Raw genomic sequence first — 14,286 nt, 5'->3', positions numbered from 1 at the left:
CATAAAACTGAGCAGAGTGTTTATGTGTGATTGTTTATTACAGAGCGAGGATTCAAACCTGTGACGAACTTCATGAGGAACCTTTCTGCCTTATCTACCTGGTACTCTGTATACACATCAGCCATCGCCTTCTTTGTGAGTACACACACACACACACACACACACACACAGAGAGGCACACATATACACACACACACACACAGACACGGACACACATAAACATATATATATATGTATAAACATACATTTTACATATCTCCATTAATTGTCTGTGTGTGTGTGTGTGTGTCTGTGTGTGTGTGTGTGTGTGTGTGTGTGTGTGTGTGTGTGTGTGTGTGTGTGTGTGTTTGCGCTCCACAGATCTACATGTATGCAGCGTGGTACGGTTGGACCGTCCCCATGTTCCTGTTCTTCGCCATCCTCCGCCTCTCTTTGAATTACCTCATCGCCAGGTCAGCACACACACACACACACACATATATACACACACACACATACTCTTCAGGTGTTGATCTCCTTTGTACCTGTGTGTTCCCATGATGCATTGCTGTCAGAGGCTGGAGGATCCAGTGGAGCATCGTACCTGAAGTCTCAGAGCCTGAGGTCAGAAATCCCCAAATATTCACAGATCCTTTCATCATCGTGACTGAAACACAAACACCCTGAATAACTTAGTTTAACCCGACCATCTCATGACTGTCGTATCACATTCATCTCTAAAACCTCGCTGATCACAAAGTGTCAAAACAACCTCATCTCATTCTCTGTGGCACCAGTTAATATGTTACAGTTATAATAATAATATGTTATTTAATCTCATACATTGTAGTTTATATTTATCAGATCATTAATGTGCTTTATTCACTCAGTAAGAGCAGAAACACAAACATAATGCCTCCGTTCTGATGATCTTTAGTAATAGTTAACAGTCAGATACATCATCATTCATTGTTAATAAATGTCATCACAGTTTTACACCCATAGACTGTATATATAATGGACGTACCATCCGTGACGTCACCCATTGGTTTGTGGACTGCTGCTCAGAGGCCAATAGTATCGGATCTGAGCAGCGCCATCTTGAACATTTCAGGTGCATGCTGGGAAAAATAAAAACAGGGATTCTACTTATATGGGCATCAGGAGGAGCATGAGGCGCCCTCCTGAACCTGTGAACCAATCAACCTGTCAATCACCACGTAGCCACGCCCTAATGCATACCCTGCTTTATCGTCACATATAAAATCAGGGAGGCCAAAATGTCCCAAATGAACATCATACTGCATTGAAGAAGGCTTTAAACTAGCGATTGAGACCATAAACACATTTTGAAAACGTTTACTGAGGTTAGAAATCAAGTGAGAAGTTGGTGGATTCTCCATTGACTTGTATAGAGACGGAAGTCCTTTTGACACCAAAACGGTCGCCCCCTGGTGGCCTTTTGATAGAATGCAGTTTTAAGTTACTTCCTGGTTGGCCTCATTTCAGAGGACCAGAACTCCCCGCCTGTTTACACCACATGACTTTCCCTAAACTGGGCCATTTATCATTCATTTTAATGCAGCTTTATGCACATTATGCCATTCAAACGTTGCATCCTTCACTTCCAGTGAATGAATAGAAATAATGATGTTCTCATTTTATATAAACATGATATTATAATACAATTTATTTCCACTATAAATGAATATCAACATGAATTAGTTGCAGACATAGTTTTAGTAATAAAGGTAATAAAAGAAAACTTGAGCTGAGTCCTGATCCGTGTGTTCTGCAGGAGCCTCCTAAAGAAGACCTGACGGTGTCGGAGAAGTTCACGCTGGTTCTGGACGTCGCTCAGAAAGCTCAGGTGAGTCGTGACAGACGGTTAAAGGTTCAACATGGCCGCCGTCACATGTCTGGTCTCAGAACAGCTGCTCTGGTCACATGACTGGTCTCAGAACAGCTGCTCTTTGTTTTCCTCACAGAACCTTTTTGGGAGGATGGCGAACATCCTGGAGAAAATCAAGAAGTGAGTTTGTCTTCATACGATGAACGAATGACCCAAACCAGACCTGCTAATACAGTGTGTGTGTGTGTGTGTGTGTGTGTGTGTGTGTGTGTGTGTGTGTGTGTGTGTGTGTGTGTGTCTCCGTGTGTGTGTGTGTGTGTCTGTGTCTCTGTGTGTGTGTGTGTGTGTGTGTCTCTGTGTGTGTGTCTCCGTGTGTGTGTGTGTCTGTGTGTCTGTGTGTGTGTGTGTGTGTGTGTGTGTGTGTGTGTGTCTCTGTGTGTGTGTCTCCGTGTGTGTGTCTGTGTGTCTGTGTGTGTGTGTGTGTGTGTGTGTGTGTGTGTGTGTGTGTGTGTGTGTGTGTGTGTGTGTGTGTGTGTGTGTGTGTGTAGTCTGTTTATGTGGGTTAAACCAGAGTTGACTCAGAAGCTGTACGTGGGTCTGTGGTTGGTCTTCATCTCATCCTGCCTGCTGCCGTACAAACTGCTGGGATTCATCATCGGTACGTTAATTATCATTAATATACTGTAATACACTGTATATACTGTATACTAAGATACCTCCTCCTCCTCCTCCTCCTCATGCTCCTCCTCTTCCTCCTCCTGCTCCTCCTCCTTATGCTCCTCCTCCTCCTCATGCTCCTCCTCTTCCTCCTCCTGCTCCTCTTCCTCCTCTTCCACCTCCTCTTCCTCCTCTTCCATCTCCTCCACCCCCCTCCTCTTCCTTGTCTTCCACCTCCACCATCTCCTCCTGTTCCTCCTCCTCCTCCTCCTCCTCCTCTTCCATCTCCCCTCCTCCTGCTCCTCCTCCTCCTCCTCAGGTGTGTATGCAGGTATAAAGTTCTTCATCATAGACTTCATCTTTAAGAGTTGTCCTAAGCTGCGTCAGCGTTTCGACACTCCGTTCATCATCTGGACGAGTTTACCCACCGACCTGCAGCTGAAGGAACGCAGCGGCACCGCCATGAGCAGACGGGTCAGTCCTAGAACATACACAACATACACAACATCTGGAACATACAGAACATCTGGAACATACACAACATACACAACATCTGGAACATACACAACATCTGGAACATACACAACATACACAACATCTGGAACATACAGAACATCTGGAACATACACAACATACAGAACATACAGAACATCTGGAACATACACAACATACACAACATACAGAACATCTGGAACATACAGAACATCTGGAACATACAGAACATCTGGAACATACACAACATACAGAACATCTGGAACATACAGAACATACAGAACATACAGAACATCTGGAGCATACACAACATACAGAACATACAGAACATACAGAACATCTGGAACATACACAACATACAGAACATACAGAACATCTGGAACATACACAACATACAGAACATACAGAACATACAGAACATCTGGAGCATACACAACATACAGAACATACACAACATACAGAACATACAGAACATACATAACATACAGAACATCTGGAACATACAGAACATACAGAACATCTGGAACATCTGGAACATACAGAACATCTGGAACATACAGAACATCTGGAACATACAGAACATACAGAACATCTGGAACATACACAACATACAGAACATACAGAACATCTGGAACATACACAACATACAGAACATACAGAACATCTAGAACATACACAACATCTGGAACATACACAACATACAGAACATACAGAACATCTGGAACATACAGAACATACAGAACATCTGGAACATACAGAACATCTAGAACCTACACAACATCTGGAACATACAGAACATACAGAACATCTGGAACATACAGAACATCTAGAACATACACAACATCTGGAACATACAGAACATCTAGAACATACACAACATCTGGAACATACAGAACATCTGGAACATACAGAACATACAGAACATCTAGAAAATCTAGAAAATCTAGAACATACAGAACATACACAACATACACAACGTACACAACATGTGGAACATTTAGAACATGCAGAGTAGACAGACGTAAGGTTCTTACTGGTCCCATCAGCTGGTGTGTGTGTGGTTCTGGTTTCAGTGTGTGCTGTGTTCTCTCTCTCAGCTGTCTGAGTGTGAGCAGGTAGGTTCTGCAGTGTTCTGCAGTGTGTTCTCAGTGTGTTCTGTAGTTACAGACGTAGCTCCTCTAAAGCTGATAGATCCTCAGAGTTCTTCCTACATTAGACGTTTGACTGTAACTATGAAGCTTCTTAGTTTGTGTTTGTTTAGCAGAACTTTGTTTGGTTTTAATCCGAAGAGACTTTACCAACGTTTGTTGTGTTTCTGTAAAGTTCATCAAACCTGAACGTTCAGTCAGAGCTCAGCAGAGGAAACGCTGCAGCTAGAAGTTCTAACTAAAACTGTCAAATAAATGTAGTGGAGTAGAAAGTAGCATTGCAGTAAAGTACAAGTACCTCAAACTGTACTACAGTAAAGTACAAGTACCTCAAACTGTACTATAGTAAAGTACAAGTACCTCTAACTGTACTACAGTAAAGTACAAGTACCTCAAACTGTACTACAGTAAAGTACAAGTACCTCAAACTGTACTACAGTAAAGTACAAGTACCTCTAACTGTACTACAGTAAAGTACAAGTACCTCAAACTGTACTACAGTAAAGTACAAGTACCTCTAACTGTACTATAGTAAAGTACAAGTACCTCTAACTGTACTATAGTAAAGTACAAGTACCTCAAACTGTACTATAGTAAAGTACAAGTACCTCTAACTGTACTACAGTAAACTACAAGTACCTCCAAATATTACTAGAGTAATGACATTACCCCCCCCCCTCCCCCTCAGGTCCAGGCTGGGGGGGCCCGAGCCACTGTTGGTGCTGCAGCTCCTCTGAGTGTGAGCCGGGAGGATGGGGAGGGGGGGCGGTACTACAGCACGAAGAGAGGAGCGTTCCACGAAGTGTTCAACCTGCCGGAGGACGAGCGTCCGCTGACAGGTACCAACCGTTTTTATGTTCTTACTGTTGGATGTTTGTTATGATGTGAAGCTCATTGACATGCTGCCCTGCCTGTAGACCAGAGAGGAACCAGACATGGTCCCCAATGACTCCTGGTCCTGGTTGTGGTTGCCGTGGTGACGGTGTTGCGTAACCAGGTTTGTGCTGATGCTGTTTCAGTGTGTGAGAACGGTTGGCGCTGCTGCCTCATCAACCGGGACAAGAGAACTCCGTCAGACTACATCCGCAACGGAGTCCTGTACATCACCGAGAAGTGAGTCCTCCACTTCCTGTCCAAACACCAGCTTCCTCTTCCTCCGCAGGCCACACGGAGGATCACATCCAACCGATCACATCTAACCGATCACATCTGTCTCCTGTCTCTAACCGCCTCGTCTCTGTCTCCTCAGTTATTTGTGTTTTGAGAGCTCGAGCTCGAGGTCCGGATCGTCCAAGAGGAACAAAGTCATCAAACTGCTCGATATCACGGACATCCAGAAGGTACCGAGTCCGTCTGTCCAATGAAAGGCTTCAGTCTGTAATATGAAGACATTTAAAGGAATATGTGAGAAAGTTTCAGTTCTGTGTTCAGGATCAGATGAAGCTGACAGTTACTGTTTTCTGATGTTTTATAAATCAATAAATTCATTGGAAGAATATTTAGCAGATGAATGAATAGTGAATTATGCTTTTAGTAAAACCTCATATTCACTATCAGAATTACATTCAATCAAAAGTTTAGAGAAATTATACAGATGTTTTAAGAAAGAACTCCTCCTCCTCCTTCTCCTCCTCCTCCTCAGTACAAAGTGTTGTCGGTGCTTCCTGGTTCTGGGATGGGTATCTCCATAGCAACACCATCCACCCTGAAGGTGAGAGCTCGTTGGGGGAATTAATGTTTCTGTCAGTGATGAAATGTGATTTATCAACTTCCTCCTGCTTGTCAGTAATGTGCTGGTTCTTAGTTAAAACATTCAAAACATTCAAAATCAGCCAATCAGCTCGCTGCTTTTGAAGCCAGCAGTTAAATGATCATGTGATGTTTGGTGAAGATGAAGACGTCATGTGACCCGGCCGGAGAGTCACATGTTCCTCTGTTGTGTTGCAGCCGATGGTGTTTGGAGCCATGATGCATCGGGACGAGGCCTTCGACGCCATCTTCACCCAGTACACGAAGATCGTTGCCATGGCTACGGCCACCGACCCAGAACCATAGTAACACCGAACCTCAGATTAAGTTCAGCTGATCCCTGGTATGACATCAGTATCAGCTGATCCCTGGTATGACATCAGAATCAGCTGATCCCTGGTATGACATCAGAATCAGCTGATCCCTGGTATGACATCAGGATCAGCTGATCCCTGGTATGACATCAGGATCAGCTGATCCCTGGTATGACATCAGGATCAGCTGATCCCTGGTATGACATCAGGATCAGCTGATCCCTGACCTCACTGAGCCGGCTAACTGCTAAACACACACCTACTGAGCATGTGCAGAGTCAGCCACAGAAAACCAGTGAAGAAGAAACAATTTGTTATTGGGGTTTTTATTTGTTTGGTTTTGGGGGTTTTTATGTGTAAAATGTTTATTGATCATTTAAACTCTATCAGAGTTGCACTGTTACTGTAATCAGAGTACTTTAACACTGGTTGCAGGTGGAGGGAAGTATTTAATGAGCTGGTTTCACTGGGTCTGATTCTGTTTGTGAAGGTGGAGAGTTTAACAAACAAGCTGTCAACGTATCATCCTTCTGTTTATTCAGTTTTTACAGAACATTTTAGTTAATTTCTCTATTAGCCATTGAACTGGACAGCAGCTAGTCTTCCTGCGGTTCACAATTAACTCTGAAAAAAAAACAAATATTACACAAAAAATCCAACACAACAACTACAGATGAAGGAGTAAAAGAGAGTAGCAATACATGTTCAAATCATGCAGGAACAAAACTAGAAAGAGGAAAAAGAAATAAACACATTTAGACAAAGTCTTCCCAGGTTAGCCGGCTCAGTGCTGCTGGTATCAGTTATATTACGCTGCAACGTTTACTATACAATGTGTTTAAAATGCTGAAATTATGATTTTTAATTCATACTTAATAACAGTTTTATATCACGGTGAATTCTTCATCGTTCGCTGTTTATTGATTATTTTCATTATTGATCTCATATTGCCAATATATATTTCCTCAGTTAATCATCAGTGATGTCATCAAATGTCCCAAACTGAAAGGAAATACTGTTTTAATAAAGTTTTTTATTTTCTATTTTTGCTTCAAAAATATTTAATTTTATTTAATTTAAAGTTTTTTTTCAGCTGTGTGTGTGTGTGTGTGTCAACCAATCAGATTTAGCCAACATGTAACGAGCCAATCACAGTGAGCGGTTCAAGCTGCTCCACAGCGCCTCCTGGTGGAGGAGCTGCAGCTTTCCAGTTCATAGTTAGTGTTCCTCTGGGTTTACTGTATAAGTTCATGACTTCCAGTTAATATCACAGTTGTTTACATGTGTGTGAATGATCATTCAGCTGCTGCTTCAAGGTGGGAACTGTTTGTTTTCTATATGAATAGAAAGACTTTGCTCTCATGTTGTTGTTTTATCCAAACTAAAAACTAAAGCTCACAAACACAAATCATCTGTTCCCAATAAGTTGTTTTAATGTAGTTTTTTCAGCTCAAACTAAACTAATGAAGTTAAAGGTACGTTATCTTTTAGCTGACATCGTAGCCTAAAAGCTCAAATATTGATGTTTTTTTAATATAGTTGTAAATGTTTTTTACTATAAAACAAGGTGATAACTCTGATAAATACTGCAGCTTTGTTCCTGCTGCTCTTCACATCTTCTTTTCTTCTGGGATTACATTTATTTTTATTTACTTTAAATGAATTATAATTTTAGTTCAATAATAATGAACAGAATGTATAAACAGTCTGAAGGCTGTCACACCAGCATTTATCATTTATTTACTTATTTGACTTTATTCAGTTTATTTCAGTGAAATCATTTTAAATGTAACTGTTTGTTTTATCTCAGATGCAGGTATCACCTCACACCGATCATTACTGATCAATAATCAGCAGTTTTTTCTCCTTTATTTATTTTTATTATGTCACTGATTTTTTTAAAATTCTGTTTATGAAGTCTTTTATGTAAAAAGTGTATTAGTTGCTATAGTAACGCCAGCTGTTAATGCCAAGTTGCCTCTTTCTGGTTTTTTCATGTTTTCTGCTTTTACCCTCCGTTTCCATGGCGACCTGCTGACTCTTTTATAAAACGCTGTAAAGTTTTTTAATGAAATGATCGTCGTGGTTAAAATGTGATGAACACTTTTTAAAATTCAGTTAAATTAAAATATCAGAAAAAACAGCTGATGTTTGTTTGTTTTTCTTTTTAATGTAAACAAATAAATATTATAATAAGCATTAAATACAAAGACAAATATATCAACTTTATATAACTTTATATTTGTAGACAGAATAAATAATTAACAACAAATGCTTTCATTTTATTATTTACTTCTTAATCTCAAATCAACAAATTCCACAGTTTCATGCTTTTATTATTATTATTATTATTGTTATTATTATTATTATTGTTATTATTATTATAGTAATATTCAGTTCAGTATATGAATGTTTTAAATATAACAACTGTTTTTCAGATAATTTTTTTTCTGCTTAGAGTTTAAATTGTATTCTGGTGAAAATGGAATAATTAAAACATCAAAAGCAGCAGAAACTATTGTGGAGGCTTTGCCGCCATCTGGTGGCGAACTCGCAGAGGTGCAACATGCCAATAAACAGCAGAAAGATTATAATTACTTTTCTGCAGTTTTCATACTTTGCAAACTTCTCCAGTGGGTCCGATTGGACCGTTTGGCAGCTCTGCTATGAAGAGTTTAACCCTCCTGTTCTCCTCGAGTTAAGAAAGGAAGGGAGGAAGGAAGGAAGGGAAGAAGGAAGGGCGGAGGAAAGAAGGAAGGAAGGAAGGAAGGAAAGGATGGAGGGAGGGAGGAAGGAAGGAAGCAGGGAGGAAGGAAGGACAGAAGGATGGAAGAAAGGGAGATGGAAGGAGGAAGGAAGGAAGGAGGGAAAGAAAGAGAGAAGGAAGGAAGGAAAGGAGGGAGGAAGGAAGGGAGGAAGGAAGGAAGGAAGGAAGGAAGGAAGGAAGGGAGGGAAGAAGGAAGGAAGGAAGGGAAGAAGGAAGGGAGGAAGGGAGAAAGGAAGGAAGGGAAGAAGTAAGGGAGGAAGGAAGGAAGGAAGGGCAGAGGAAGGAAGGAAGGAAATGAGGGAGGGAGGGAGGGAGGAAGGAAGGACAGAAAGATGGAAGAAAGGGGGTTGGAGGAAAGAAAGAAGGAAGGGAGGAAGGAAAGGAAGGAAGGAGGGAAAGAAAGAAAGAAGGAAGGAAGGAGGGAGAAAGGAAGGGAGGAAGAAGGAAAGGAAGGAAGGAAAGAAAATAAGGAAGAGAGGAAAAAAGGAAGGAGAGAGGAAGGAAGGACAGAAGGGTGGAAGAAAGGGGGATGGAGGAAGGAAAGAAGGAAGGGAGGAAGGAAGGAGGGAAAGAAAGAGGGAAGGAAGGAAAGGAGGGAGGAAGGAAGGAAGGGAGGAAGAAGGAAGGAAGGAAGGAAGGAAAGAAAATTAGGAAGGGAGGAAAAAAGGAAGGAGGGAGGAAGGAAGGACAGAAAGATGGAAGAAAGGGGGATGGAGGAAGGAAAGGAAGGAAAGAAGGAAGGAAGGAGGGAAAGAAAGAGAGAAGGAAGGAAAGGAGGGAGGAAGGAAGGGAGGAAGAAGGAAGGAAAAGAAGGAAGGAAGGAAGGAAAGAAAATAAGGAAGAGAGGAAAAAAGGAAGGAGGAGGAAGGAAGGACAGAAAGATGGAAGAAAGGGGGATGGAGTAAGGAAAGAAGGAAGGGAGGAAGGAAGGAAGGAGGGGAAGAAAGAGAAGAAAGGAAGGAAAGGAGGAAGGAAGGGAGGAAGATGGAAGGAAAGGAAGGAAGGAAGGAAAGAAAATAAGGAAGAGAGGAAAAAAGGAAGGAGGGAGGAAGGAAGGACAGAAAGATGGAAGAAAGGGGGATGGAGGAAGGAAAGAAGGAAGGGAGGAAGGAAGGAGGGAAAGAAAGAGAGAAGGAAGGAAGGAAAGGAGGGAGGAAGGACGGAAGGGAGGAAGAAGGAAGGAAAGAAAATAAGGAAGGGAGGAAAAAAGGAAGGAGGGAGGAAGGAAGGACAGAAAGATGGAAGAAAGGGGGATGGAGGAAGGAAAGGAAGGAAAGAAGGAAGGAAGGAGGGAAAGAAAGAGAGAAGGAAGGAAGGAAGGAAAGGAGGGAGGAAGGAAGGGAGGAAGAAGGAAGGAAAAGAAGGAAGGAAGGAAGGAAGGAAAGAAAATAAGGAAGAGAGGAAAAAAGGAAGGAGGGAGGAAGGAAGGACAGAAAGATGGAAGAAAGGGGGATGGAGGAAGGAAAGAAGGAAGGGAGGAAGGAAGGAAGGAGGGGAAGAAAGAGAAGGAAGGAAGGAAAGAAGGAAGGAAGGGAGGAAGATGGAAGGAAAGGAAGGAAGGAAGGAAAGAAAATAAGGAAGAGAGGAAAAAAGGAAGGAGGGAGGAAGGAAGGACAGAAAGATGGAAGAAAGGGGGATGGAGGAAGGAAAGAAGGAAGGGAGGAAGGAAAGGAAGGAAGGAAGGGAGGAAGGGAGGGAGGGAGGGAGGGAAGGAGGGAGGGAGGGAGGAAGGGAGGGAGGAAGGAAGGAGGGAGGAAGGAGGGAGGAAGGAAGGACAGAAGGATGGAAGAAAGGGGGAAGGAGGAAGGAAAGAAAATAAGGAAGAGAGGAAAAAAGGAAGGAGGGAGGAAGGAAGGACAGAAAGATGGAAGAAAGGGGGATGGAGGAAGGAAAGAAGGAAGGGAGGAAGGAAGGAGGGAAAGAAAGAGAGAAGGAAGGAAGGAAAGGAGGGAGGAAGGAAGGGAGGAAGAAGGAAGGAAGGAAGGAAAGAAAATAAGGAAGGGAGGAAAAAAGGAAGGAGGGAGGAAGGAAGGACAGAAAGATGGAAGAAAGGGGGATGGAGGAAGGAAAGGAAGGAAAGAAGGAAGGAAGGAGGGAAAGAAAGAGAGAAGGAAGGAAGGAAGGAAGGAAAGGAGGGAGGAAGGAAGGGAGGAAGAAGGAAGGAAAAGAAGGAAGGAAGGAAGGAAAGAAAATAAGGAAGAGAGGAAAAAAGGAAGGAGGGAGGAAGGAAGGACAGAAAGATGGAAGAAAGGGGGATGGAGGAAGGAAAGAAGGAAGGGAGGAAGGAAGGAAGGAGGGGAAGAAAGAGAAGGAAGGAAGGAAAGAAGGAAGGAAGGGAGGAAGATGGAAGGAAAGGAAGGAAGGAAGGAAAGAAAATAAGGAAGAGAGGAAAAAAGGAAGGAGGGAGGAAGGAAGGACAGAAAGATGGAAGAAAGGGGGATGGAGGAAGGAAAAAAGGAAGGGAGGAAGGAAAGGAAGGAAGGAAGGGAGGAAGGGAGGGAGGGAGGGAGGGAGGAAGGGAGGAAGGGAGGGAGGAAGGAAGGAGGGAGGAAGGAGGGAGGAAGGAAGGACAGAAGGATGGAAGAAAGGGGGAAGGAGGAAGGAAAGAAGGAAGGAAGGGAGGAAGGAAAGAAGGAAGGGAGGAAGGAAAGGAAGGAAGCAGGGAAAGAAAGAGAGAAGGAACGGAGGAAGGAAAGGAAGGAAGGAAGGAAGCAGGTAAAGAAAGAGAGAAGGAGAGAGGAAGGACAGACGGAAGGAAGAAAGGAAGGAAAGAAGGAACAGTTAAAACAGACGGGGTCAATTTGACCCGGGAGGACGACAGGTATTAAATAAAGACTTTCTCCTATGATGCAATAGATGTACTGGTTTCCTAAAGGAGCAGTGTGCAGGATTTACCGCCATCTAGTGGTGAAGTTGCAGCGGTGCAACACAGCGGCTGCTTCCTCTGTAGACAGAAAGGCAATGATTCTTATCTTCAGGTGATTAATATACAATATACTATACTGGTGTTATACTGGTGTTATACTGGTCTCATACTGGTGTCATACTGGTGTTATACTGGTTTTATACTGGTGTCATACTGGTGTTATACTGGTGTTATACTGGTGTTATACTGGTTTTATACTGGTGTTATACTGGTGTTATACTGGTATTATACTGGTGTTATAGTGGTGTTACACTGGTGTCATACTGGTGTTATACTGGTGTTGTACTGGTGTTATACTGGTGTTGTACTGGTGTTGTACTGGTGTTGTACTGGTATTATACTGGTGTTATACTGGTGTCATACTGGTGTTATAGTGGTGTTATACTGGTGTCGTACTGGTGTTGTACTGGTGTCGTACTGGTGTTATACTGGTGTTGTACTGGTGTTGTACTGGTGTTGTACTGGTGTTATACTGGTGTCATACTGGTGTTATAGTGGTGTTATACTGGTGTCGTACTGGTGTTGTACTGGTGTCGTACTGGTGTCATACTGGTGTTATACTGGTATTATAGTGGTATTATACTGGTGTTATACTGGTTTTATACTGGTGTTATACTGGTGTTATACTGGTGTCATACTGGTGTTATACTGGTGTCATACTAGTGTTATACTGGTGTCATACTGGTGTTACACTGGTGTTATACTGGTGTCGTACTGGTGTCATACTGGTGTTATACTGGTGTCACACTGGTGTTATACTGGTGTTACACTGGTGTTATACTGGTGTTATACTGGTGTTGTACTGGTGTCGTACTGGTGTCATATTGGTGTCGTACTGGTGTCGTACTGGTGTCGTATTGGTGTCGTACTGGTGTCGTACTGGTGTTGTACTGGTGTTGTACTGGTGTTGTACTGGTGTTATACTGTGTTATACTGGTGTTGTACTGGTGTTGTACTGGTGTTATACTGGTGTTGTACTGGTGTTGTACTGGTGTTGTACTGGTGTCGTACTGGTGTCGTACTGGTGTTATATTGGTGTTGTACTGGTGTTGTACTGGTGTTATACTGGTGTTATACTGGTGTTATATTGGTGTTGTACTGGTGTTGTACTGGTGTTATACTGGTGTCATACTGGTGTCATACTGGTGTCATACTGGTGTTATACTGGTGTCATACTGGTGTTATACTGGTGTCATACTGGTTTTATACTGGTGTTATATTGGTGTTATATTGGTGTTGTACTGGTGTTGTACTGGTGTTGTACTGGTGTTATACTGGTGTCATACTGGTGTCATACTGGTATTATACTGGTGTTATACTGGTTTTATACTGGTGTTATACTGGTGTTATACTGGTGTCATACTAGTGTTATACTGGTGTCATACTGGTGTTACACTGGTGTTATACTGGTGTCGTACTGGTGTCATACTGGTGTTATACTGGTGTCACACTGGTGTTATACTGGTGTTACACTGGTGTTATACTGGTGTTATACTGGTGTTGTACTGGTGTCGTACTGGTGTCATATTGGTGTCGTACTGGTGTCGTACTGGTGTCGTATTGGTGTCGTACTGGTGTCGTACTGGTGTTGTACTGGTGTTGTACTGGTGTTGTACTGGTGTTATACTGTGTTATACTGGTGTTGTACTGGTGTTGTACTGGTGTTATACTGGTGTTGTACTGGTGTTGTACTGGTGTTGTACTGGTGTCGTACTGGTGTCGTACTGGTGTCGTACTGGTGTTATATTGGTGTTGTACTGGTGTTGTACTGGTGTTATACTGGTGTTATACTGGTGTTATATTGGTGTTGTACTGGTGTTGTACTGGTGTTATACTGGTGTCATACTGGTGTCATACTGGTGTCATACTGGTGTTATACTGGTGTCATACTGGTGTTATACTGGTGTCATACTGGTTTTATACTGGTGTTATATTGGTGTTATATTGGTGTTGTACTGGTGTTGTACTGGTGTTGTACTGGTGTTATACTGGTGTCATACTGGTGTCATACTGGTGTCATACTGGTGTTATACTGGTGTCATACTGGTGTTATGCTGGTGTCATACTGGTTTTATACTGGTGTTATATTGGTGTTGTACTGGTGTTGTACTGTGTTATACTGGTGTCATACTGGTGTTATACTGGTGTCATACTGGTGTTATACTGGTGTCATACTGGTTTTATACTGGTGTTATATTGGTGTTGTACTGGTGTTGTACTGGTGTTATACTGGTGTTATACTGGTGTTATACTGGTGTCATGCTGGTGTTATACTGGTGTTATACTGGTGTTATACTGGTGTTATACTGGTGTTGTATTGGTGTTGTACTGGTGTTATACTGTTGTTATATTGGTGTCGTACTGGTGTTATACTGGTGTCATACTGGTGTCATACTGGTGTT

General features: G+C 42.4%; 2 protein-coding genes across 3 annotated transcripts in view; one reads left to right on the top strand and one right to left on the bottom strand.

Annotated features, from left to right (window-relative positions):
- The window catches only part of LOC133981651 (GRAM domain-containing protein 4-like), a 13,522-nt gene extending 5,195 nt beyond the window's left edge, over positions 1-8,327 (top strand). For both annotated transcript variants that reach the window (XM_062420454.1, XM_062420455.1), the window contains exons 8-19: positions 44-135; positions 361-452; positions 555-603; positions 1,778-1,849; positions 1,968-2,011; positions 2,380-2,489; positions 2,808-2,962; positions 4,817-4,967; positions 5,148-5,241; positions 5,378-5,468; positions 5,771-5,839; positions 6,076-8,327. In XM_062420454.1, coding sequence (XP_062276438.1) covers positions 44-135; positions 361-452; positions 555-603; positions 1,778-1,849; positions 1,968-2,011; positions 2,380-2,489; positions 2,808-2,962; positions 4,817-4,967; positions 5,148-5,241; positions 5,378-5,468; positions 5,771-5,839; positions 6,076-6,183 — 1,127 coding nt within the window. In that variant the 3' untranslated portion in view covers positions 6,184-8,327. The remainder of the gene's footprint in view (positions 1-43; positions 136-360; positions 453-554; positions 604-1,777; positions 1,850-1,967; positions 2,012-2,379; positions 2,490-2,807; positions 2,963-4,816; positions 4,968-5,147; positions 5,242-5,377; positions 5,469-5,770; positions 5,840-6,075) is intronic.
- Positions 1-14,286, bottom strand: part of LOC133981671 (cytosolic 5'-nucleotidase 1B) — a 114,393-nt gene that overhangs the window by 10,536 nt on the left and 89,571 nt on the right. The gene's annotated exons all lie outside the window — the stretch shown is intronic.

This window comes from Scomber scombrus, chromosome 6 (assembly GCF_963691925.1).
Source record: "Scomber scombrus chromosome 6, fScoSco1.1, whole genome shotgun sequence".
In the NCBI taxonomy this organism is placed as follows: domain Eukaryota; kingdom Metazoa; phylum Chordata; class Actinopteri; order Scombriformes; family Scombridae; genus Scomber; species Scomber scombrus.
This window is presented reverse-complemented; position numbering and strand designations above follow the sequence as displayed.